The sequence below is a fragment of the Salmo salar genome, chromosome ssa10, assembly GCF_905237065.1.
Source record: "Salmo salar chromosome ssa10, Ssal_v3.1, whole genome shotgun sequence".
Lineage (NCBI taxonomy): Eukaryota > Metazoa > Chordata > Actinopteri > Salmoniformes > Salmonidae > Salmo > Salmo salar.
The window spans coordinates 123,592,071-123,618,635 of record NC_059451.1 but is presented as its reverse complement, the minus strand read 5'-3'; the positions used below and the strand labels follow the sequence as shown (position 1 = coordinate 123,618,635).

Genomic DNA, 26,565 nt, shown 5'->3' with positions numbered 1-26,565 from the left:
GGACCGTTACCTGTCTATGGTAAGACCTAAAGTTGTCCACCAGCTGGACCGTTACCTGTCTATGGTCAGACCTAAAGTTGTCCACCAGCTGGACCATTACCTGTCTATGGTAAGACCTAAAGTTGTCCACCAGCTGAACCGTTACCTGTCTATGGTAAGACCTACAGTTGTCCACCAGCTGGACCGTTACCTGTCTATGGTCAGACCTAAAGTTGTCCACCAGCTGGACCGTTACCTGTCTATGGTCAGACCTAAAGTTGTCCACCAGCTGGACCGTTACCTGTCTATGGTAAGACCTAAAGTTGTCCACCAGCTGGACCGTTACCTGTCTATGGTAAGACCTAAAGTTGTCCACCAGCTGGACCGTTACCTGTCTATGGTAAGACCTAAAGTTGTCCACCAGCTGGACCGTTACCTGTCTATGGTCAGACCTAAAGTTGTCCACCAGCTGGACCGTTACCTGTCTATGGTAAGACCTAAAGTTGTCCACCAGCTGGACCGTTACCTGTCTATGGTCAGACCTAAAGTTGTCCACCAGCTGGACCGTTACCTGTCTATGGTAAGACCTAAAGTTGTCCACCAGCTGGACCGTTACCTGTCTATGGTAAGACCTAAAGTTGTCCACCAGCTGGACCGTTACCTGTCTATGGTCAGACCTAAAGTTGTCCACCAGCTGGACCGTTACCTGTCTATGGTAAGACCTAAAGTTGTCCACCAGCTGGACCGTTACCTGTCTATGGTAAGACCTAAAGTTGTCCACCAGCTGGACCGTTACCTGTCTATGGTCAGACCTAAAGTTGTCCACCAGCTGGACCGTTACCTGTCTATGGTCAGACCTAAAGTTGTCCACCAGCTGGACCGTTACCTGTCTATGGTAAGACCTAAAGTTGTCCACCAGCTGGACCGTTACCTGTCTATGGTCAGACCTAAAGTTGTCCACCAGCTGGACCGTTACCTGTCTATGGTAAGACCTAAAGTTGTCCACCAGCTGGACCGTTACCTGTCTATGGTCAGACCTAAAGTTGTCCACCAGCTGGACCGTTACCTGTCTATGGTAAGACCTAAAGTTGTCCACCAGCTGGACCGTTACCTGTCTATGGTAAGACCTAAAGTTGTCCACCGGCTGGACCGTTACCTGTCTATGGTCAGACCTAAAGTTGTCCACCGGCTGGACCGTTACCTGTCTATGGTCAGACCTAAAGTTGTCCACCAGCTGGACCGTTACCTGTCTATGGTAAGACCTAAAGTTGTCCACCAGCTGAACCGTTACCTGTCTATGGTAAGACCTACAGTTGTCCACCAGCTGGACCGTTACCTGTCTATGGTCAGACCTAAAGTTGTCCACCAGCTGGACCGTTACCTGTCTATGGTCAGACCTAAAGTTGTCCACCAGCTGGACCGTTACCTGTCTATGGTAAGACCTAAAGTTGTCCACCAGCTGGACCGTTACCTGTCTATGGTCAGAGCTAAAGTTGTCCACCAGCTGGACCGTTACCTGTCTATGGTAAGACCTAAAGTTGTCCACCAGCTGGACCGTTACCTGTCTATGGTAAGACCTAAAGTTGTCCACCAGCTGGACCGTTACCTGTCTATGGTAAGACCTAAAGTTGTCCACCAGCTGGACCGTTACCTGTCTATGGTAAGACCTAAAGTTGTCCACCAGCTGGACCATTACCTGTCTATGGTAAGACCTAAAGTTGTCCACCAGCTGGACCGTTACCTGTCTATGGTAAGACCTAAAGTTGTCCACCAGCTGGACCGTTACCTGTCTATGGTCAGACCTAAAGTTGTCCACCAGCTGGACCGTTACCTGTCTATGGTCAGACCTAAAGTTGTCCACCAGCTGGACCGTTACCTGTCTATGGTCAGACCTAAAGTTGTCCACCAGCTGGACCGTTACCTGTCTATGGTCAGACCTAAAGTTGTCCACCAGCTGGACCGTTACCTGTCTATGGTAAGACCTAAAGTTGTCCACCAGCTGGACCGTTACCTGTCTATGGTCAGACCTAAAGTTGTCCACCAGCTGGACCGTTACCTGTCTATGGTAAGACCTAAAGTTGTCCACCAGCTGAACCGTTACCTGTCTATGGTAAGACCTACAGTTGTCCACCAGCTGGACCGTTACCTGTCTATGGTCAGACCTAAAGTTGTCCACCAGCTGGACCGTTACCTGTCTATGGTGAGGCCAATAGAGCTGTATGTCTGTCATAATTAATATAGCTATGTCTGGTCTATTATGTAAACACAGTGAATATATCTATGTATGTCCATAGTATAGACATTGCCGTGTCTTCCCCGTACCTAAGTAGCCTTCCCTGTAGCTCAGTTGGTAGAGCATGGTGTTTGCAACGCCAGCATGGTGTTTGCAACGCCAGGGTTGTGGGTTCGATTCCCACGGGGGGCCAGCACAGGAAGAAAAAAAAAACGTATGAAATGTATGCATTCACTACTGTAAGTCGCTCTGGATAAGAGCGTCTGCTAAATGACTAAAATGTAAATGTAAATAGTGTCAAAAGAGAATGGATTCAATTTGGGATGGGATCGCAAGTCGAATGAGAAATTGAATCAATTCTCATGTTTGCTCTTTACATCTCAAGCACGGGGAGGCATGAGTTAAAGGAATTCAGACAGATCTATATCTAATAATGAACTATATTACCTAGTGAACGTTTCATACGGGGAAAACTACAACTCGAAGTTCTACAGGATAGTGTTGACCAATTTGACATGTTAGTGACACTTCCACTTTTCTCTTGTACGTGTTTCTAGGGCTACTACTTTGACAGAGACGATAAATCCCTGCCCAACTTTTCCAAGTTCTTCCTGACTCAGTCCAAGGAGGAGAAAGAGCATGCTGAGAAACTGATGAGTCAACAGAATCAGAGAGGAGGACGCATCTTTCTCCAGGACATCAGGGTATAAATAAACACAACAGCACTACCAGGGGAGGGGTTATGTTACCCTATACAAGGCTTCATATTGATTAGACTAGGGGACATTTTGCCTTCTCTTGTCTGAACATCTAAGCCACGTAATATATGCCACTAGCAGGGTATGTTATTATTAACAGGGTGCGTCACCACTAACGGGGTGCGTCACCACTAACAGGGTGCGTCACCACTAACAGGGTAACGGGGGGCGTCGCCACTAACGGGGTGCGTTGCCACTAACGGGGTGCGTCGCCACTAACAGGGTAACGGGGTGCGTCGCCACTAACGGGGTAACGGGGTGCGTCGCCACTAACGGGGTGCGTCGCCACTAACGGGGTAACGGGGTGCGTCGCCACTAACGGGGTGTGTCGCCACTAACAGGGGTGTCGCCACTAACGAGGTGCGTCGCCACTAACGGGGTGCGTCGCCACTAACGGGGTGCGTCGCCACTAACGGGGTAACGGGGTGCGTCGCCACTAACGGGGTAACGGGGTGCGTCGCCACTAACGGGGTGTGTCGCCACTAACAGGGGTGTCGCCACTAACGGGGTGTGTCGCCACTAACGGGGTAACGGGGTGCGTCGCCACTAACGGGGTGCGTTGCCAAACAGGGTAACGGGGTGCGTCGCCACTAACGGGGTGCGTTGCCACTAACGGGGTGCGTCGCCACTAGTGCGTCGCCACTAACAGGGTAACGGGGTGCGTTGCCACTAACGGGGTAACGGGGTGCGTTGCCACTAACGGGGTGCATCACCACTAGTGCGTCGCCACTAACAGGGTAACGGGGTGCGTCGCCACTAACAGGGTAACGGGGTGCGTCGCCACTAACGGGGTGCGTCGCCACTAACGGGGTGCGTCGCCACTAGCCGGGTTTGGCACAGAGCCCAGGACCTCATCTGGTTAGGGTTGGCTGGTCCACAGAGCCTCATCTGGTTAGGGTTGGCTGGTCCACAGAGCCTCATCTGGTTAGGGTTGGCTGGTCCACAGAGCCTCATCTGGTTAGGGGTTGGCTGGTCCACAGAGCCTCATCTGGTTAGGGTTGGCTGGTCCACAGAGCCTCATCTGGTTAGGGTTGGCTGGTCCACAGAGCCTCATCTGGTTAGGGTTGGCTGGTCCACAGAGCCTCATCTGGTTAGGGTTGGCTGGTCCACAGAGCCTCATCTGGTTAGGGTTGGCTGGTCCACAGAGCCTCATCTGGTTAGGGTTGGCTGGTCCACAGAGCCTCATCTGGTTAGGGTTGGCTGGTCCACAGAGCCTCATCTGGTTAGGGTTGGCTGGTCCACAGAGCCTCATCTGGTTAGGGTTGGCTGGTCCACAGAGCCTCATCTGGTTAGGGTTGGCTGGTCCACAGAGCCTCATCTGGTTAGGGTTGGCTGGTCCACAGAGCCTCATCTGGTTAGGGTTGGCTGGTCCACAGAGCCTCATCTGGTTAGGGTTGGCTGGTCCACAGAGCCTCATCTGGTTAGGGTTGGCTGGTCCACAGAGCCTCATCTGGTTAGGGTTGGCTGGTCCACAGAGCCTCATCTGGTTAGGGGTTGGCTGGTCCACAGAGCCTCATCTGGTTAGGGTTGGCTGGTCCACAGAGCCTCATCTGGTTAGGGTTGGCTGGTCCACAGAGCCTCATCTGGTTAGGGTTGGCTGGTCCACAGAGCCTCATCTGGTTAGGGTTGGCTGGTCCACAGAGCCCAGGACCAGACAACATTGGTGGACAGATACTGAAGTTATTTGCAGAGCAACTCACTGGCATTTTCCATCACATTTTCCTTTTGTCACTCGAGCTACAGAAGGTGCCTGAACTCTGGAAGCACAAGTGGCCAAAATAAAATCCCCCAAGCTGCTAAATGACTTCAGGCCAGTGGACTGACTTCCCTGGTAATGAAATGTACTGTCAGGTGGAGAACTCTCTGGACCCCCTACAGAATGTACTGTCAAGTGGAGAACTCCCTGGACCCCTTGCGGTTTGCTTTACAGGGTCAAGAGGGGTGGTGGAGGACACCACTCTAACTAACCCTTCTGTTTATTGACTTCTCATCGGCTATTTAATACTTTCCAGCCTCACATACTAGCAGAGAAGCTCCTCTCCCACTTTAAGCTGGACCTGAGCGTTGTGGGCTGGATAGTGGACTTCCTTACCGACCGGTCCCAACAAGTGAATGAAGTCATGTCAAAGCAGCTCTCTACTCTCCTCTACAATTCTGCTCCTCCTGCAGATCCCCACAGCTCTCTACTCTCCTCTACAATTCTGCTCCTCCTGCAGATCCCCACAGCTCTCTACTCTCCTCTACAATTCTGCTCCTCCTGCAGATCCCCACAGCTCTCTACTCTCCTCTACAATTCTGCTCCTCCTGCAGATCCCCACAGCTCTCTCCTCTCCTCTACAATTCTGCTCCTCCTGCAGATCCCCACAGCTCTCTACTCTCCTCTACAATTCTGCTCCTCCTGCAGATCCCCACAGCTCTCTACTCTCCTCTACAATTCTGCTCCACCTGCAGATCCCCACAGCTCTCTACTCTCCTCTACAATTCTGCTCCTCCTGCAGATCCCCACAGCTCTCTACTCTCCTCTACAATTCTGCTCCTCCTGCAGATCCCCACAGCTCTCTACTCTCCTCTACAATTCTGCTCCTCCTGCAGATCCCCACAGCTCTCTACTCTCCTCTACAATTCTGCTCCTCCTGCAGATCCCCACAGCTCTCTACTCTCCTCTACAATTCTGCTCCTCCTGCAGATCCCCACAGCTCTCTACTCTCCTCTACAATTCTGCTCCTCCTGCAGATCCCCACAGCTCTCTACTCTCCTCTACAATTCTGCTCCTCCTGCAGATCCCCACAGCTCTCTACTCTCCTCTACAATTCTGCTCCTCCTGCAGATCCCCACAGCTCTCTACTCTCCTCTACAATTCTGCTCCTCCTGCAGATCCCCACAGCTCTCTACTCTCCTCTACAATTCTGCTCCTCCTGCAGATCCCCACAGCTCTCTACTCTCCTCTACAATTCTGCTCCTCCTGCAGATCCCCACAGCTCTCTACTCTCCTCTACAATTCTGCTCCTCCTGCAGATGCCCACAGCTCTCTACTCTCCTCTACAATTCTGCTCCTCCTGCAGATCCCCACAGCTCTCTCCTCTCCTGTACATATTCTATACACTAATGACTGTCGCAGCGAATATGAAAACAGACAGTGACGACTCTGTTATCGTCAGAGGACAGAGACTGAGAACATAGGCCTGTGGTAGATGACTGCGAAAACTGCTTCCCTCCAACTGAATGTCTTGGTCATTGACTTTAGAAGGCAGCCACTGAGTCTCATACCCACTCTGGTCAGGGGCAATGACATTGAGCTGGTCAGTACCTACAAGTATCTGGGAACAGTGCTGGACAACAAGTTGGCCCTTTTGAGGAGAACACTGACACCTTCTGTAGAAAAGAAAAGTGGACAGCAGCAACTCTTCTTTCTGAGAGATTAACTCTTTTTCAACGTCAGCAAAACAATGATGACACTGTTTTTTTTTACAGGAGTTTTATTGAATCAGTGTTGATGTTTGATGGTGGCCTGGTTTGGTAATCTCGTTTAGGAGCACTAACAGTATCCTAGACTGTCCTGATCAAGCCCTCCTTGCTGATTGTCCTGATCAAGCCCTCCTTGCTGACTGTCCTGATCAAGCCCTCCTTGCTGATTGAGCTGATCAAGCCCTCCTTTCTGACCGTCCTGATCAAGCCCTCCTTGCTGACTGTCCTGATCAAGCCCTCCTTTCTGACCGTCCTGATCAAGCCCTCCTTGCTGACTGTCCTGATCAAGCCCTCCTTTCTGACCGTCCTGATCAAGCCCTCCTTGCTGACTGTCCTGATCAAGCCCTCCTTGCTGACTGTCCTGATCAAGCCCTCCTTGCTGACTGTCCTGATCAAGCCCTCCTTGCTGACTGTCCTGATCAAGCCCTCCTTGCTGACTGTCCTGATCAAGCCCTCCTTGCTGACTGAGCTCCTCCCCTCAGTTTGTTGGACTTCCCAAACTCAAGAGCAACAGATCCAAGAACTATTTTTTATCCCACAGGCCATAAACTTTCTGAATCTGAACATGAAATTAAATAATGTGTATTTATTGGTGCACTTTTTCACAATGACTCTTCCTTTTGACTGATTCAATGACTGTTCCTTTTGACTGATTCAATGACTGTTCCTTTTGACTGATTCAATGACTGTTCCTTTTGAATGATTCAATGACTGTTCCTTTTGAATGATTCAATGACTGATCTAAGACTGATTCAATGACTGCTCCTTTTGACTGACCTAAGACTGCAACCGATCTACATTTTTACATTTTTTTTTTTAGTCATTTAGCAGACGCTCTTATCCAGAGCGACTTACAGTAGTGAATTTCATACATTTCATGCATTTTTTTTTTTTTTTGGTACTGGCCCCCCCGTGGGAATCGAACCGACAACCCTGGCGTTGCAAACACCATGCTCTACCAACTGAGCCACAGGGAAGGCCCCGATCTCATTGTTTATTTATGTTATGTGTATATCTGTTGTATGGTTGTCCCTGTTGTTAATGCTGTTTTTACTGTTGAACCCTGACTGCACAACACATGTCCCAATTGGGACAATAAAGAGATGGATTGATTGATTGATTGATAGGCTCAACATATTGCCACCATTTAATGGGCTCTGGCAGTTTGATGCAATGGATATTCGTAATTGTGCTAAACTTTTTCTCTGTATGTTTCAGAAACCTGACAGAGATGAGTGGGGTAGTGGGTTGGAGGCCTTGGAGTGTGCCCTACAGCTGGAGAAGAGTGTCAACCAGTCCCTACTGGACCTGCACAAAGTAGCCGCAGAGCAGAATGACCCTCACGTGAGTTACAAACACAGCTCAATGGGGACAGTTTCCAAGACACCAATTAAGCTTAGTCACAGACTTAAAAAAAAAAAAACACTTTCAATTTTCAATTAAGATTCTCTTGTGAGCATGCTTTTTTTTTAGCAGGGTTTGATGTCAATTCCATTTCAATTCGAGTCCATTCAGAAAGTAAACCAAATTCCGATTCCACATTTCAAATCAAATTGTATTTGTCACATGCGCCAAATACAACAACCTTACAGTGAAATGCTGAATACAACAGGTGTAGTAGACCTCACAGTGAAATGCTGAATACAACAGGTGTAGTAGACCTTACAGTGAAATGCTGAATACAACAGGTGTAGTAGACCTTACAGTGAAATGCTGAATACAACAGGTGTAGTAGACCTCACAGTGAAATGCTGAATACAACAGGTGTAGTAGACCTCACAGTGAAATGCTGAATACAACAGGTGTAGTAGACCTCACAGTGAAATGCTGAATACAACAGGTGTAGTAGACCTCACAGTGAAATGCTGAATACAACAGGTGTAGTAGACCTCACAGTGAAATGCTGAATACAACAGGTGTAGTAGACCTCACAGTGAAATGCTGAATACAACAGGTGTAGTAGACCTCACAGTGAAATGCTGAATACAACAGGTGTAGTAGACCTTACAGTGAAATGCTGAATACAACAGGTGTAGTAGACCTCACAGTGAAATGCTGAATACAACAGGTGTAGTAGACCTCACAGTGAAATGCTGAATACAACAGGTGTAGTAGACCTCACAGTGAAATGCTGAATACAACAGGTGTAGTAGACCTCACAGTGAAATGCTGAATACAACAGGTGTAGTAGACCTCACAGTGAAATGCTGAATACAACAGGTGTAGTAGACCTCACAGTGAAATGCTGAATACAACAGGTGTAGTAGACCTCACAGTGAAATGCTGAATACAACAGGTGTAGTAGACCTCACAGTGAAATGCTGAATACAACAGGTGTAGTAGACCTTACAGTGAAATGCTGAATACAACAGGTGTAGTAGACCTCACAGTGAAATGCTGAATACAACAGGTGTAGTAGACCTCACAGTGAAATGCTGAATACAACAGGTGTAGACCTCACAGTGAAATGCTGAATACAACAGGTGTAGTAGACCTTACAGTGAAATGCTGAATACAACAGGTGTAGTAGACCTCACAGTGAAATGCTGAATACAGCAGGTGTAGTAGACATCACAGTGAAATGCTGAATACAACATGTGTAGTAGACCTTACAGTGAAATGCTGAATACAACAGGTGTAGTAGACCTTACAGTGAAATGCTGAATACAACAGGTGTAGTAGACCTCACAGTGAAAATGCTGAATACAACTGGTGTAGTAGACCTCACAGTGAAAATGCTGAATACAACAGGTGTAGTAGACCTCACAGTGAAATGCTGAATACAACAGGTGTAGTAGACCTTACAGTGAAATGCTGAATACAACAGGTGTAGTAGACCTCACAGTGAAATGCTGAATACAACAGGTGTAGTAGACCTTACAGTGAAATGCTGCATACAACAGGTGTAGTAGACCTTACAGTGAAATGCTGAATACAACAGGTGTAGTAGACCTCACAGTGAAAATGCTGAATACAACAGGTGTAGTAGACCTTACAGTGAAATGCTGAATACAACAGGTGTAGGTAGACCTTACAGTGAAATGCTGAATACAACAGGTGTAGTAGACCTCACAGTGAAATGCTGAATACAGCAGGTGTAGTAGACATCACAGTGAAATGCTGAATACAACATGTGTAGACCTTACAGTGAAATGCTGAATACAACAGGTGTAGTAGACCTCACAGTGAAATGCTGAATACAACATGTGTAGACCTTACAGTGAAATGCTGAATACAACAGGTGTAGTAGACCTCACAGTGAAATGCTGAATACAACAGGTGTAGTAGACCTCACAGTGAAATGCTGAATACAACAGGTGTAGTAGACCTTACAGTGAAATGCTGAATACAACAGGTGTAGTAGACCTCACAGTGAAATGCTGAATACAACAGGTGTAGTAGACCTCACAGTGAAATGCTGAATACAACAGGTGTAGTAGACCTTACAGTGAAATGCTGAATACAACAGGTGTAGTAGACCTCACAGTGAAATGCTGAATACAACAGGTGTAGTAGACCTCACAGTGAAATGCTGAATACAACATGTGTAGACCTTACAGTGAAATGCTGATTACAACAGGTGTAGTAGACCTCACAGTGAAATGCTGAATACAACAGGTGTAGTAGACCTTACAGTGAAATGCTGAATACAACAGGTGTAGTAGACCTCACAGTGAAATGCTGAATACAACAGGTGTAGTAGACCTCACAGTGAAATGCTGAATACAACAGGTGTAGTAGACCTCACAGTGAAATGCTGAATACAACAGGTGTAGACCTCACAGTGAAATGCTGAATACAACAGGTGTAGTAGACCTTACAGTGAAATGCTGAATACAACAGGTGTAGTAGACCTCACAGTGAAATGCTGAATACAGCAGGTGTAGTAGACATCACAGTGAAATGCTGAATACAACATGTGTAGTAGACCTTACAGTGAAATGCTGAATACAACAGGTGTAGTAGACCTTACAGTGAAATGCTGAATACAACAGGTGTAGTAGACCTCACAGTGAAAATGCTGAATACAACTGGTGTAGTAGACCTCACAGTGAAAATGCTGAATACAACAGGTGTAGTAGACCTCACAGTGAAATGCTGAATACAACAGGTGTAGTAGACCTTACAGTGAAATGCTGAATACAACAGGTGTAGTAGACCTCACAGTGAAATGCTGAATACAACAGGTGTAGTAGACCTTACAGTGAAATGCTGCATACAACAGGTGTAGTAGACCTTACAGTGAAATGCTGAATACAACAGGTGTAGTAGACCTCACAGTGAAAATGCTGAATACAACAGGTGTAGTAGACCTTACAGTGAAATGCTGAATACAACAGGTGTAGGTAGACCTTACAGTGAAATGCTGAATACAACAGGTGTAGTAGACCTCACAGTGAAATGCTGAATACAGCAGGTGTAGTAGACATCACAGTGAAATGCTGAATACAACATGTGTAGACCTTACAGTGAAATGCTGAATACAACAGGTGTAGTAGACCTCACAGTGAAATGCTGAATACAACATGTGTAGACCTTACAGTGAAATGCTGAATACAACAGGTGTAGTAGACCTCACAGTGAAATGCTGAATACAACAGGTGTAGTAGACCTCACAGTGAAATGCTGAATACAACAGGTGTAGTAGACCTCACAGTGAAATGCTGAATACAACAGGTGTAGTAGACCTCACAGTGAAATGCTGAATACAACATGTGTAGACCTTACAGTGAAATGCTTACTTACAAGCCCTTAACCAACAATGTAGTTCAAGAAATAGAGTTAAGAAAATATTTACTAAATAAACTAAAATAACACAATAAGATTACATAACAATAATGAGGCTATATACAGGGGGTACCGGTACAGAGTCAATGTGGAGGCTATATACAGGGGGTACCGGTACAGAGTCAATGTGGAGGCTATATACAGGGGGTACCGGTACAGAGTCAATGTGGAGGCTATATACAGGGGGTACCGGTACCGAGTCAATGTGGAGGCTATATACAGGGGGTACCGGTACCGAGTCAATGTGGAGGTTATATACAGGGGGTACCGGTACAGAGTCAATGTGGAGGTTATATACAGGGGACACCGGTACAGAGTCAATGTGGAGGCTATATACAGGGGGTACCGGTACAGAGTCAATGTGGAGGTTATATACAGGGGACACCGGTACAGAGTCAATGTGGAGGCTATATACAGGGGGTACCGGTACAGAGTCAATGTGGAGGCTATATACAGGGGGTACTGGTACAGAGTCAATGTGGAGGCTATATACAGGGGGTACCGGTACAGAGTCAATGTGGAGGTTATATACAGGGGGTACCGGTACAGAGTCAATGTGGAGACTATATACAGGGGGTACCGGTACAGAGTCAATGTGGAGGCTATATACAGGGGGTACCGGTACAGAGTCAATGTGGAGGCTATATACAGGGGGTACCGGTACAGAGTCAATGTGGAGGTTATATACAGGGGGTACCGGTACAGAGTCAATGTGGAGACTATATACAGGGGGTACCGGTACAGAGTCAATGTGGAGGTTATATACAGGGGGTACCGGTACAGAGTCAATGTGGAGGCTATATACAGGGGGTACCGGTACCGAGTCAATGTGGAGGTTATATACAGGGGGTACCGGTACCGAGTCAATGTGTGGGGGTGCAGGTTAGTGGAGGTAATTTGTACATGTAGGTAGGGGAAAATAAACAAGTAGCAGCAGTGTAAAAACAAAGGGGGGGGGGTCAATGTAAATAGTCTGGGTGGCCATTGATTCATTGTTCTGCAGTCTAATGGCTTGGGGGGTAGAAGCTGTTAAGGAGCCTTTTGGACCTAGACTTGGTGCTCCGGTACCGCTTGCTGTGCGGTAGCAGAGAGAACAGTCTATGACTTGGATGACTGGAGTCTTTGAAACATTTTTGGGCCTTCCTCTGACACCACCTGGTATATAGGTCCTGGATTGCAGGAAGCTTGGCCCAGTGATGTACTGGGCCGTACGCACTACCCTCTGTAGCGCCTTGCGGTCGGGTGCTGAGCAGTTGCCATACCAAGCGGTGATGCAACCGGTCAGGATGCTCTCATGGTGCAGCTGTAGAATTTTTTGAGGATCTAGGGGCCAATGCCAAATATTTTTTGGGAAAAGGTTTTGTCTTGCCCTCTTCATGACTGTCTTGGTGTGTTTGGACCGTGATAGTTCGTTGGTGATGTGGACACCAAGGAACTTGAAACTCTCGACCCGCTTGAAACTACACTTGAAACTACATCCCCGTCGATGTTAATGGGGGCATGTTCGGCCCTCCTTTTCCTATAGTCCACGATCATCTCCTTTGTCTTGCTCGCAATGAGGGAGAGGTTGTTGTCCTGGCACCACACTGGCAGGTCTCTGACCTCCCTATAGGCTGTCTCATCATTGTCGGTGATCGGGCCTACCACTGTTGTTGTCAGCAAACTTAATGAGGGTGTTGGAGTTGTGCCTGGCCACGAAGTCGTGGGTGAACAGGGAGTACAGCAGGGGACTAAGCACACACCCCTGAGGGGCCCCGGTGTTGAGGATCAGCGTGGCAGATGTGTTGTACCCTTACAACCTCGGGGCGGCCCGTCAGGAAGTCCAGGATCCAGTTGCATAGGGAGGTGTTTAGTCTCAGAGTCCTTAGCTTAGTGACGTTGAGCTGTGGTCAATGAACAGCATTCTCACATAGATGTTCCTTTTGTCCAGGTGGGAAAAGGCAGTGTGGAGTGCGATTGAGATTGCGTAATCTGTGGAGCTGTTGGGGTGATATGCGAATTGGAGTGGGTCTAGGGTTTCCGGGATGATGGTGTTGATGTGAGCCATGACCAGCCTTTGAAAGCACTTCATAGCTACAGATGATAGTGCTATGGGGCAGTAGTCATTTAGGCAGGTTACCTTTGCATTCTTTGGCACAGGGACTATGATGGTCTGCTTGAAACATGTAGGTATTATAGACTTGGTAAGGGAGAGGTTGAAAATGTTGGTGAAGACACTTGCCACTTGGTCCGCGCATGCTCTGAGTACATGCCCTGATAATCCGTCAGGCCCCCATTCCTTGTGAATGTTGACCACATCGGCTACGGAAAGCGTGATCGCACAGTCGTCCAGAACAGCTAGTGCTCTCATGCATGCTTCAGTGTTGCTTGCCTCGAAGCGAGCATAAAAGGCATTTAGCTCGTTTTGTAGGCTCGCGTCACTGGGCAGCTCACGGCTGGGTTTCCCTTTGTAGTCTGTAATAGTTTACAAGCCCTGCCACATCCGACAAGCATCGGAGCCGGTGCAGTAGGAGGCAATCTTAGTCCTGTAGTGTCCCACTCCTTGAAAGCTGCAGCTCTAGCTGGATGCGGATGTTGCCTGTAATCCATGGCTTCTGGTTGGGATATGTACATACGGTCACTGTGAGGATGAAGTCCTTGATGCACTTATTGATGAAGCCAATGACTGAGGTGGTATACTCCTCACTGCCATTGGATGAATCACGGAACATATGTGTCTGTGCTAGCAAAACAGTCCTATAGCGTAGCGTCCTCGTCATCTGAACACTTCTATATTGAGTGAGTCACTGGTACTTCCTGCTTTAGTTTTTGCTTGTAAGCAGGAATCAGGAGGATATAATTATGGTCAGATTTGCGAAATGGAGGGCGAGGGAGAGCTTTGTATGCATCTCTGTGAGTGGAGTAAAGGTGGTCTAGAGTTTATTTTCCATCTGGTTACACATGTGACATGCTGGTAGAAATGAGGTAAAACGGATTTAAGTTTGCCTGCATTAAAGTCCCCGGCCACTAGGAGCGCCGCTTCTGGATGAGCATTTTCTTGTTTCCTTATGGCCATATAGAGTTGGTTGAGAGCGGTCTTAGTGCCAACATCAGTTTGGTGGTAAATAGACGGTTACGAATAATATAGATGAGAACTCTCTTGGTAGATAGTGTGGTCTACATCTTATCATGAGATACTCTACCTCAGGCGAGCAATACCTCAAGACTTATTTAATATAAGACATTGCACACCAGCTGTTATTGACAAATAGACACACACTCCCACCACTCGCCTTACCAGACGTAGCTGCTCTGTCCTGCCGATGCACGGAAAACCCAGCCGGCTCTATATTATCTATGTCGTCGTTCAGCCACGACTCGGTGAAATATAAGATATTACAGTTTTTAAATGTCCCATTGATAGGATAGTCTCGACTTTAGATCATCCAGTTTATTCTCCAGTGATTGGCCAATAGAACCGATGGTAGTGGTGATTTACTCACTCGCCTCTGAATCCTCTCAAGGCACCTCGATCTTCTCCCTCCGTATCTCCCGTCATTTCTTCACGAGAATGACTGGGATTTTGGCCTGGTCTACGGGAAGCAGTATATCCTTCACGGTGGACTCACTAAATAAAATGTCTTTGTCCAGTTCGAGGTGAGTAATTGTTGTTCTGATTTCCAGAAGCTCTTTTCGGTCATAAGAGACGGTAGTAGCAACTTTATGTACAAAATAAGTTACAAACAATGAAGAGAAAACAAACAAAATAGCCCAGTTGGTTAGGAGCCCGTAAAACACAAGCCATCCCCTCCGGCATCATTATATATTCTCCTAATTGAAGAGAATTGGAATTGAAATTACAGTGTTCTTCCTTAATTGGCTGGAATTTAAATGGAATTGTCTCCAATCCTGCTGTTTATAGCCTGGAGTTTAATCTGGGTCAGGGGAAAAACCCCAGTGTCTGTTTGGAGATTTTATCCTCTTCCTAATGACCGTAACAAACACCTTTCCTCCCTCAGATGTGTGACTTCATAGAGACCCACTATCTGGATGAGCAGGTCAAGTCTATCAAGGAGCTGAGTGACTGGATCACCAACCTGCGGCGTATGGGTGCCCCTCAGAACGGCATGGCAGAGTACCTCTTCGACAAACACACCCTGGGGAACGAGTAGCAGCTGAACCATCCCCTCTTATACTAGGGTCGTGTTCATTAGGGCACACCGTAGCAAAAAAACGTTGAAACAGAAAACGTCCATTTCTTATTGGATAAATTCAGATAGTAGTACCTCAGTTTCAGCTCGTTTTGTGACGAATGAACACAACCCATTTTCCCGCCTGCTGGTCAATTTTTTTTCACGTTTGGTCTGTCCTTACGACTGGTAATCTTCTAGTATCATAGATACACGCTGGCTTAAAGACCAAAATGACCAGAAGCCATTGCTCTATTTACATGACTGCTCTATATCGTGATTCACTTTTTTCATATGATCTCCCGAGGCTGACTTCCAGTCTGTTTTGTGTTTTATCATACCAACTCCTTGTCATTCAGTATGGCTTGACAAAGACTGCACAAACAGATCTGGGACCAGGCTATATTTTTCCCCTCTGTTTACCTACAGTATGTGTCCGTTTACAATTGATATGCGTTGCCAAAATTAAGACTTTAACTGGTTCCTAGAAATATCTCGTAGCTTGGTGGAGTTTAAAAGTGCGACTGTTGTGAGTAGGACCACATAACTATATATATATATTTTTTTTCTCTCTCTCTCTCTCTAATGCTTTTCATATTTAATTTGTAAAGCCAATATTGAGTGATTGCGGTGAAAGATATTACTTAATAAAATACCCTTTTTCCATTCTATATTACGTCTACACAGTTAATTAATTGGCCATTTTAATGAAATGATGTCTATATTTTTTGGAATTTGGGTCTGTGTCTTAAGGTGATGATGTATGACAATAAACATTTGAATCGCTGTGTGTTTACTGTTTCACTATTAGGAGGGTTAGATGTGCATTACATAAAGCAAAAAATAAAAATAAAACATCTGATATTTTTTGAAAGGTTCATATTTATTACAGAGCAAAACATCCCAAGTAAGACTACTACTAAAACTATACACAGTATCATTCAGGGCAAGACAATATATGTACATATATATATATTTTTTTTTTAATACATTACTTCATTTTCATGACCACTTGGCAATGTGTTGCAAAAAATACTGGTAACTTTTCCCAAATTCCTGACTATTCTAGATATCCTGGTTAGGGGGGGGGGATTCTGTATTTCCTGCTTATTTCCGTCCAGATTTCTATAAAACCTGGGGATTTGGGGAAAGTTACTGCAACCCTACTAACTCCTTGTTACAGAGACTTCTAGAACGAGACGTCCTGTTTCGAAACATTTATATTGTTCTGGGATTTGATCTGATCAGATCAGATCTGTAGTGTATAGAATAGATATCAGGATCAGATCTGTAGTGTATAGAATAGATATGAGGGGGATCAGATCTGTAGTGAATAGAATAGATATGAGGGAGATCAGATCTGTAGTGTATAGAATAGATATGAGGAGATCAGATCTGTAGTGTATAGAATAGATATGAGGGGAATCAGATCTATAGTGTATAGAATAGATATGAGATCAGATCTGTAGTGTATAGAATAGATATGAGGGGGATCAGATCTGTAGTGAATAGAATAGATATGAGGAGATCAGATCTGTAGTGTATAGAATAGATATGAGGAGATCAGATCTGTAGTGTATAGAATAGATATGAGGGGAATCAGATCTATAGTGTATAGAATAGATATGAGATCAGATCTGTAGTGTATAGAATAGATATGAGGGAGATCAGATCTGTAGTGTATAGAATAGATATGAGGGAGATCAGATCTGTAGTGTATAGAATAGATATGAGGGAGATCAGATCTGTAGTGTATAGAATAGATATGAGATCAGATCTGTAGTGTATAGAATAGATATGAGGGAGATCAGATCTGTAGTGTATAGAATAGATATGAGGGGGATCAGATCTGTAGTGAATAGAATAGATATGAGGAGATCAGATCTGTAGTGTATAGAATAGATATGAGGAGATCAGATCTGTAGTGTATAGAATAGATATGAGGGGAATCAGATCTATAGTGTATAGAATAGATATGAGATCAGATCTGTAGTGTATAGAATAGATATGAGGGAGATCAGATCTGTAGTGTATAGAATAGATATGAGGGAGATCAGATCTGTAGTGTATAGAATAGATATGAGATCAGATCTGTAGTGTATAGAATAGATATGAGGGAGATCAGATCTTTAGTGTATAGAATAGATATGAGGGAGATCAGATCTGTAGTGTATACAATAGATATGAGGAGATCAGATCTGTAGTGTATAGAATAGATATGAGGAGATCAGATCTGTAGTGCATAGAATAGATATGAGATCAGATCTGTAGTGTATAGAATAGATATGAGGGAGATCAGATCTGTAGTGTATAGAATAGATATGAGATCAGATCTGTAGTGTATAGAATAGATATGAGGGGGATCAGATCTGTAGTGTATAGAATAGATATGAGATCAGATCTGTAGTGTATAGAATAGATATGAGGAGATCAGATCTGTAGTGTATAGAATAGATATGAGGGAGATCAGATCTGTAGTGTATAGAATAGATATGAGGGAGATCAGATCTGTAGTGTATAGAATAGATATGAGGGAGATCAGATCTGTAGTGTATAGAATAGATATGAGGAGATCAGATCTGTAGTGTATAGAATAGATATGAGGGGGATCAGATCTGTAGTGTATAGAATAGATATGAGATCAGATCTGTAGTGTATAGAATAGATATGAGGGAGATCAGATCTGTAGTGTATAGAATAGATATGAGGGAGATCAGATCTGTAGTGTATAGAATAGATATGAGGGAGATCAGATCTGTAGTGTATAGAATAGATATGAGGGAGATCAGATCTGTAGTGTATAGAATAGATATGAGGGAGATCAGATCTGTAGTGTATAGAATAGATATGAGGGAGATCAGATCTGTAGTGTATAGAATAGATATGAGGAGATCAGATCTGTAGTGTATAGAATAGATATGAGGGGGATCAGATCTGTAGTGTATAGAATAGACATGAGATCAGATCTGTAGTGTATAGAATAGATATGAGATCAGATCTGTAGTGTATAGAATAGATAGTAGGGAGATCAGATCTGTAGTGTATAGAATAGACATGAGATCAGATCTGTAGTGTATAGAATAGATATGAGATCAGATCTGTAGTGTATAGAATAGATAGTAGGGAGATCAGATCAGTGGTTGAGACCCAGACGGTTCCCTATACCTTCCTTTTCTAGAGCTGCTGGACAAATAAACACCAGCCTTGGGATGATTACTATATAGCAGAATCTAAGGTCGCATAATTCTCAGGTCACTGGGGTCTTCCACTGTCATTTTTCAACCTCTCCCTGACCCAGTCTGGAATATCTACATGTTTCAAGCAGACCACGATCACCTCTGGGCCCCAAGAACGCCAGAATAACCTGCCTACGACACTATCAACATATATTAACATACAGCTGGCTGGTTATAAAATGCACCGGCAGGATAGAACAGCGGCGTCTGGTAAGACAAGGGGCGGAGGACTGGAAGACTGTGATCATGCTCTTCGCAGCCAATGTAAGACCTTTAAACAGGCCAACATTCACAAGGCCGCAGGGCCAGATGGATTACCAGGACGTGTACTGAGAACATGCGCTGACCAACTGCCAAGTGTCTTCACTGACATTTTCAACCTCTCCCTGTCCAAGTCTGTAATACCAACATGTTTTAAGCAGACCACCATAGTGCCTGTGCCCAAGAACACCAAGGTAACCTGCTTAAATGATTACCGACCTGTAGCACTCACGTCTGTAGCCAAGAAGTGCTTCGAAAGGCTGGTCATGGCTTACATCAACACCATCATCCCAGAAACCCTGGACCCATTCCAATTTGCATACCGCCCCAACAGATGAGACAATCTCTACTGCACTCCACACTGGACAAAAGGAACACTCTCTCTTTCCCACCTGGACAAAAGGAACACCTACAGTATGTGAGAATGCTGTTCATTGACAACAGCTCAGCGTTCAATACCATAGCTGCTTTCAAGCTCATCTCTAAGCTAAGGACCCTGGGACTGAACATCTTCCTCTGCAACTGGACTTCCTGACGGGCTGCCCCCGAGTGGTGAGGGTAGGCAACGACACATCCACCAAGTTGACCCTCACACCCCTTGGGTGTGTGCTCAGTCCCCTCCTGTACTCTCTGCTCACCCACCACTGCGTGGCCACATACGACTCCAACACCAATCGTTAAGTTTGCTGACGACGCGACGGTAAGACAGCATACAGGGAGGTCACAATGCCAGGACAACAACCTCCATCAACATGTGCAAGACAAAAGGAGCTGATGGTGGACTACAGGAAACGGAGGGCCGAGAACGTCCCCCATCCACATAGACAGGGCTATAGCGGAGCGGGTTGAGAGCTTCAAGTTCCTTTGTGTCAACATCACTAAGGAATTATCATGGTCCACACACACCAAGACAGTCGTGAAGAGGGCACAACAACACGTATTCCCCCTCAGTCATCTGAAAAGATTTGACATGGGGTCCTCAGATCCTCAAAAGGTTAGACAGCTACACCATCGAGAGCATCCTGACTGGTTGCGTCACCGCTTGGTATAGCAACTGCTCGGCATCTGACCGCAAGGCTCTACAAAGGGTAGTGCGTACGGCCCAGTACATCACTGGGGCTAAGCTGCCTGCCATCCAGGACATCTACGCCAGGCGGTGTCAGAGGAAGGCCCAAAAAATTGTCAAAGACTCCAGCCACCCAAGTTAGACTCTTCTCTCTGCCTCCGCATGGTACCAGAGCACCAAGTTTGGGAACAAAGGGCTCCTTAACAGCTTCTACCCCATAAGACTGCTGAACAGTTTATCAAATGGCTACCCGGACTATTTGCATATTGACCCCCTTATTTTATTCAGATTTCTTTTTTCACACACTACCCCATAATGAAAAAAGCAAAAAACAGGTTTTTCGAAATCTTTGCTAATTAATAAATAAATAAAAAATGGAAATATCACATTTACATAAGTATTCAGACACTTTACTCGGTACTTTGTTGAAGCACCTTTTTGGCAGCGATTACAGCCTCGAGTCTTCTTGGGTATGATGCTACAAGAGATGTAAGATTGGGTTCAAGTCCGGGCTCTGGCTGGTCCAATCCAGAACACTCTTGTCCCAGACTTGTCCCGAAGTCAGTCCTGCGTTGTCTTGGCTGTGTGCTTAAGGTCATTGTCCTGTTGGAAGGTGAACCTTCACCCCAGTCTGAGGTCCTGAGCGCTCTGGAGCAAGTTTCTGTCAAGGATCTCTCTGTACTTTGCTCCGTTCATCTTTGCCTCGATCCTGACTAGTCTCCCAGTCCCTGCTGCTGAAAAACATCTCCACAGCATGATCCTGCCGCCACCATGCTTCCCCGAAGGGATGGTGCCAGGTTTCCTCCAGACGTGACGATTGGCATTCAAGCCAAAGAGTTCAATCTTGGTTTCATCAGACCAGAGAATCTTGTTTCTCATGGTCTGAGAGTCTTTAGGTGCCTCATAGTAAACTCCAAGCGGGCTGTCATGTGCCTTTTACTGAGGAATGGCTTCCGTCTGGCCATTCTAGCATAAAGGCCTGATTGGTGGAGTGCTGCAGAGATGGTTGCCCTTCTGGAAGGTTTTCCAATCTCCACAGAGGAACTCTAGAGCTCTGTCAGAGTGACCATCGGGTTCTTGGTCACCTCCCTGACCGAGGCCATTCTCCTCCGATTGCTCAGTTTGGCCGAGTGGACAGCTATAGGAAGAGTTTTTGTTGTTCCACATTTTTCCCATTTAACAATGATGAAGGCCTCTGTGTTCAATGCTGCAGAAATGTTTTGGTACCCTTCTCCAGATCTGTGCCTCGACGCAATCCTGTCTCGGAGCTCTTCGGACAATTCCTTCGACCTCATGGCTTGGTTTTTGCTCTGACATGCACTGTCAACTGTGTGACCTTTATATAGACAGGTGTGTGCCTTTCCAAAACATGTCCAATCAATTGAATTTACCACAGGTGAACTCCAATCAAGTTGTAGAAACATCTCAAGGATGATCAATGGAAACAGGATGCACATAAGCTCAATTTCGAGTCTCATAGGAAAGGGTCTGAATACTTATGTAAATAAGCTATCTGTTTTTATTTTTAATACATTTGCAAAAATTCTAAAAACCTATTTTCGCTTTGTCATTATAGGGCATTGTGTGTAGATTGCGGAGTTTTTAAATGATTTAATCAATTTTAGAAGAAGGCTGTAACGTAACATAATGTGGAAAAAGTCAAGGGATCTGAATACTTTCCGAATACACTGGATCCCCCTCAATTACCTCGACTACCCTGTATACCTGCACATTGTCTCGGTATCGGTACCCCTTGTATATAGCCTCGTTAATGTTGTTTTATTGTGTTACTATTTTTCCTTTAGTTTATTGAGCAAATTGTTCATACTTACTTTTTCAAAACGGCATTGTTGGTTAAAGGCTCGTCAGTAAGCATTTCACGGAAAAGTCTGTTATATTTTGTGCATGTGACAAATACAATTTGATTTTCCAGAAATCCTGGTTGGAAGAATCCTGGAATCAGGAGAGAATAAGCAGGAAATCCAGAAATCCTCCAACTGGGATTTCTGAAAATGTAGGAAAAATTACCAGAATTTGGCAACCCTAGCAGAAACACACCAGAGATATTGATTGCCGAGGTACTTAGCACCTCTGACCAGAATGTTATCAGTCAATATTTTCTGAAGGGGTTGATGATTGATAAAGAGATTATTCAGTAGTTCAGGTAGGCCTCCAGTCCGTAGGCCTCTGAGATTCAGCAAACAAAGGATTCTTTCTTCAGTAGATTTCGTACTGGTTTACTAGCTGGAATAGTATGAAGAAGAAATGTCATATTAGCAACCTCTCCACTCTGTGAGATTCCAATAAACATTTCAGAAGCAGCCTCTACGCTGGTCTAGCCTTGGACATCCAGGCTTCGCAAGACTACCACTGATCAGAAATGCTGGAACCCTCCAGTCTGAAAGAAAGATGTGCGTACTGCGTAGGTCAACACTACTTCTGAACCCTGAGTCCGTCCAACCATCTCCCTCCTTCCTCAGTCCTGCTCCCATCCCCCAGGGGCCTTGTCCAATCATCTCCCTCCTTCTTCATTCCTGCTCCCGCCCCCCAGGGGCCTTGTTCATCCCACTATCCACTACCAGAGCTCCCAGCCAGTTAGGGCCCCCCTCAGCCAATGAAATCCCTGAATCATTGGGCGAGTTTTGATGCTGAATGGCTTCTTGCTGAGAGGATCCAGAAACGGAAATGGTGTTCACAACGTTGTTGCTTAGACCACCATTGGTTCCACTGTTGATACCTGCTGCTCTAGTGCTGTTGAAGTTGGCATGGTTACAAAAGGTGTTGGGGTTGGTACCATTGCAGAAGTTGGACGTAGTAGTGGTGTTGGGGTTGGTACCATTGCAGAAGTTTGTTGTAGAAGTGGTGTTGGTACCACTCAACATGTTGGCTGGAGTAGTGGTGTTAGGGTTGGTGGTGTTGATAGTGCTTGTGGCGTTGATACTAGAGGAGGAGCTGTTGGGATTGGTAGCTGGGGTGCGAGAGGGAGGGGTAAAGGAGAACACCCGCTCCCCTCCACCTCCCACTCCCCGGGGGCTGATGGGTCCAGGCTCCAGGCCCTCGGCCAACGGTGTGTTATCTAAAGAGAGGCGCGGAGGCGGGGGCCGTCGAGACAGCAAACCTTGCCCGGGCCGGAGCTTTGATATGGGGCAGAGCTCCGGAAGGTTGCCAGGGTCAGGGAAGGAGAAGGCTGGAACACAAGGACCCTCTCCCTCCTCACTCAGCCAGGGGAAGGCAGAGGAGGGTGGAGGGAGCATATGACCTGGAGTATCAGGGGGCAGCAGACCTCCAGAGCCAACCATCGGAGGAGCTAGCGAGCTGGAGCTGCGATCCCAGGCGTAAGTTCCTCGGGTGGGCCGTGGACGAGGCATAGCGGGGGGAACACAGTGGATGGGGGTCTGGGGACAGCTATAGAAGCCGGACCTCTCGTACAGCGGCATGGAGGAGAAGGCGTAGTCCAGGTGGCTGGAGTCGTGGCGGGGACCAGGGCCGTGGCTCGGCGTTGAGGGGTCCCCCTCAGAGTGCAGGAAGAGGGGGAAGCGGTTGAATGGAGCCCCTGGGCGCCGGCGCAGGAGAGAAACCCGGGAGGAGGTGGAGGAGCGGGGGAAGACGGGGGACTGAACCCCCAGGAGGCGACTCAGTCCCCCCAGGAGAGGAGTAGAGTGGTTGGCCTCCTCATGCTCCTTGATCTGCTCCAGGTTGGACTGGAACTCCATCTCCTCTTTGGGAACACTAGAGAGAAGAAGAAGAAGACTTTATTGACCATCTGCTCTTTACACTAGAGTGATGATAGGAATGTGTTAGCTAGTTCAGTGATTAAAAGGAAGAAACTTCCCTAAACAATTTAATAGATCTCACACCAAAGTATCAAGCTAGTTAGGTACTGGAAGTGTTATAGTGCACAATCAACCCTGTGGATTGATGAGGAATTGAAAAATGGTATGGTTGAGAGGGATGAGGCAAAAGGTAACAATTAAGTCTGGCAGACCATCTGATTGGCAAACGTACTGCAAATTAGGAAATCATGTGACTAAACTAAATAAAAATAAACTATACAATGAAACAAAGATAAATAATATAAAGAACGGTAGTAAAAAGACTACCACTGGTACCACCTTAAATGAAATTTTTGGTGAAAAAAATAAACTCGGCTCCTTCATTCATTGAATCAGATGGCTCATTCATCACAAAGCCCACTGATAATGCCAGCTACTTCAATGACTTTTCCATTGGCAAGATAAACTTAGGGATGACATGCCAGCAACAAACACTGACAATACACATCCAACTATTTCGGACCAAATTATGAAAGATAAGAATTGTACTTTGAATTCCGTAAAGTCAGTGTGGAAGAGGCTACTTTTTTTGTTGTTGTCTATCAACAATGACAAGCCACCGGGGTCTGACAATCTGGATGGAAAATTACTGAGGATAATAGCAGACGATATTGCCACTCCTATTTGCCACATCTTCAATTTAAGCCTACTAGAGAGTGTGTTGCCTCAGGCCTGGAGGGAAGCTAAAGTCATTCCGCTAACCAAGAATAATAAAGCCCCCTTTACTGGCTCAATTAGCCGACCAATCAGCCTGTTACCAACCCTTAGTAAACTTATTTCACAGTAAACAAATTGACAACAGAATTTCAGCATGCTTATAGGGAAGGCCACTCAACAAGCACAGCACTTACACAAATGACTAATGATTGGCTGAGAGAAATTGATGACAAAATTATTGTGGGGGCTGTCTTGTTAGACTTCAGAGCAGCTTTTGACATTATCGATCATAGTCTGCTGCTGGAAAAACGTATATGTTATGGCTTTACACCCCCTGCTATAATGTGGATAAATAGTTACTTGTCTTAAAGAACACTGAGGGTGTTATTTAATGGAAGCCTCTCAAACATAATCCAGTTAGAATCAGGAATTCCCCATGGTAGCTGTTTAGGCCCCTTGCTTTTTTCAATTTTTACTAACGACATGCCACTGACTTTGAGTAAAGCCAGAGTGTATGCGGATGACTCAACACTATACACGCCAGTTACTACATAGGCTGAAATGACTGCAACAATTCACAAAGAGCTGCAGTTAGTTTCAGAGTGGGTGGCAAGGAATAAGTTAGCCCTAAATATTTCTAAAACTTAAAGCATTGTATTTGGAACAGAACACTCACTAAACCCTGAACCTAAACTAAATCTTGTAATAAATAATATGGAAATTGAGCATGTTGAGATGACTGAACTGCTTGGAGTAACCCTGGATGGTAAACTGTCATGGTCAAAACATATTGATGCAGTAGCTGAAATGGGGAGAAGTCTGTCCAAAATTGCAATTGTCTCAGAACAGGGCAGCACGGCTGGCCCTTGTATGTACACAGAGAGCTAATATTAATAATATGCATGTCAATCTCTCCTGGCTCAAAGTGGAGGAGAGATTGACTTCATCACAACTTTTATTTATGAGAGATATTGACATGTTGAATGCACCGAGCTGTCTGTCTAAACTACTGGCACACTGCTCAGACACCCATGCATAACCCACAAGTCATGCCACAAGAGGTCTCGTCACAGTCCCCAGGTCCAGAACAGACTATGGGAGGCACACAGCACTACATAGAGCCATGACTACAGGGAACTCTATTCCACATCAAGTAACTGATGCAGCAGGAGAATCAGATTTACAAAACAGATAAAAATACACCTTATGGAATAACGGGGACTGTGAAGCAACACAAACATTAGCGCACACACACACACACACACACACACACACACACACACACACACACACACACACACACACACACACACACACACACACACACACACACACACACACACACACACACACACACACACACACACACTATACATACACATGGATTCAGTACTGTAGATATGTGGTGGAGTAGGGGCCTTAGGGCACACAGTGTGTTGTAGATATGTGGTAGTAGAGTAGGGGGCCTGAGGGAACACAGTGTATTGTACATATGTGGTAGTGGTGGAGTAGGGGCCTGAGGGCACACAGTGTGTTGTAGATATGTGGTCGTGGTGAAGTAGGGACCTTAGGGCACACAGTGTACTGTAGATATGTAGTAGTGGTGGAGTAGGGGCCTTAGGGCACACAGTGTGTTGTGAAATCTGTGAATGTGTTGTAATGTTTCCCCAAAAAAATTGTATAAACTGCCTTGATTTTTGCTGGACCCCAGAAAGAGTAGCTGCTGCTTTGGCTAAAATGTGCCATGGCTGTGTCAGAGTCGATTGTAAGTTAAACTTGGGTATTCCTTTATGGGCAGCGTGATGCCTAAGACACATTTTTACTTGCAGTCATTAGCGGCCTTTAGAATCTATGTTCCTTTTTCCTTCTTCATGTCTCTCTGCTGATAGGAATACAACAGGATATAATGACTACATGTCTCTCTGCTGATAGGAATACAACGGATATAATGAGGACTACATGTCTCTCTGCTGATAGGAATATAACAGGATATAATGACTACATGTCTCTCTGCTGATAGGAATACAACAGGATATAATGACTACATGTCTCTCTGCTGATAGGAATATAACAGGATATAATGACTACATGTCTCTCTGCTGATAGGAATACAACAGGAT

At 45.6% G+C, this 26,565-nt stretch overlaps 2 protein-coding genes across 2 annotated transcripts in view; one reads left to right on the top strand and one right to left on the bottom strand.

The window, feature by feature from the left end:
• fth1b (ferritin, heavy polypeptide 1b) overlaps nt 1–16,178 on the top strand; it is a 29,123-nt gene extending 12,945 nt beyond the window's left edge. The window contains 3 exon segments of the mRNA NM_001146488.1: nt 2,770–2,916; nt 7,654–7,779; nt 15,222–16,178. Of these exon segments, the coding sequence (NP_001139960.1) occupies nt 2,770–2,916; nt 7,654–7,779; nt 15,222–15,374 (426 nt within the window). The 3' untranslated portion in view covers nt 15,375–16,178.
• Nucleotides 16,179–21,451: 5,273 nt separating this feature from the next.
• The window catches only part of LOC106561822 (bestrophin-1), a 29,147-nt gene continuing 24,033 nt past the window's right edge, over nt 21,452–26,565 (bottom strand). The window contains exon 9 of the mRNA XM_014126080.2: nt 21,452–23,684. Within this exon, the coding sequence (XP_013981555.2) occupies nt 22,484–23,684 (1,201 nt within the window). The 3' untranslated portion in view covers nt 21,452–22,483. The remainder of the gene's footprint in view (nt 23,685–26,565) is intronic.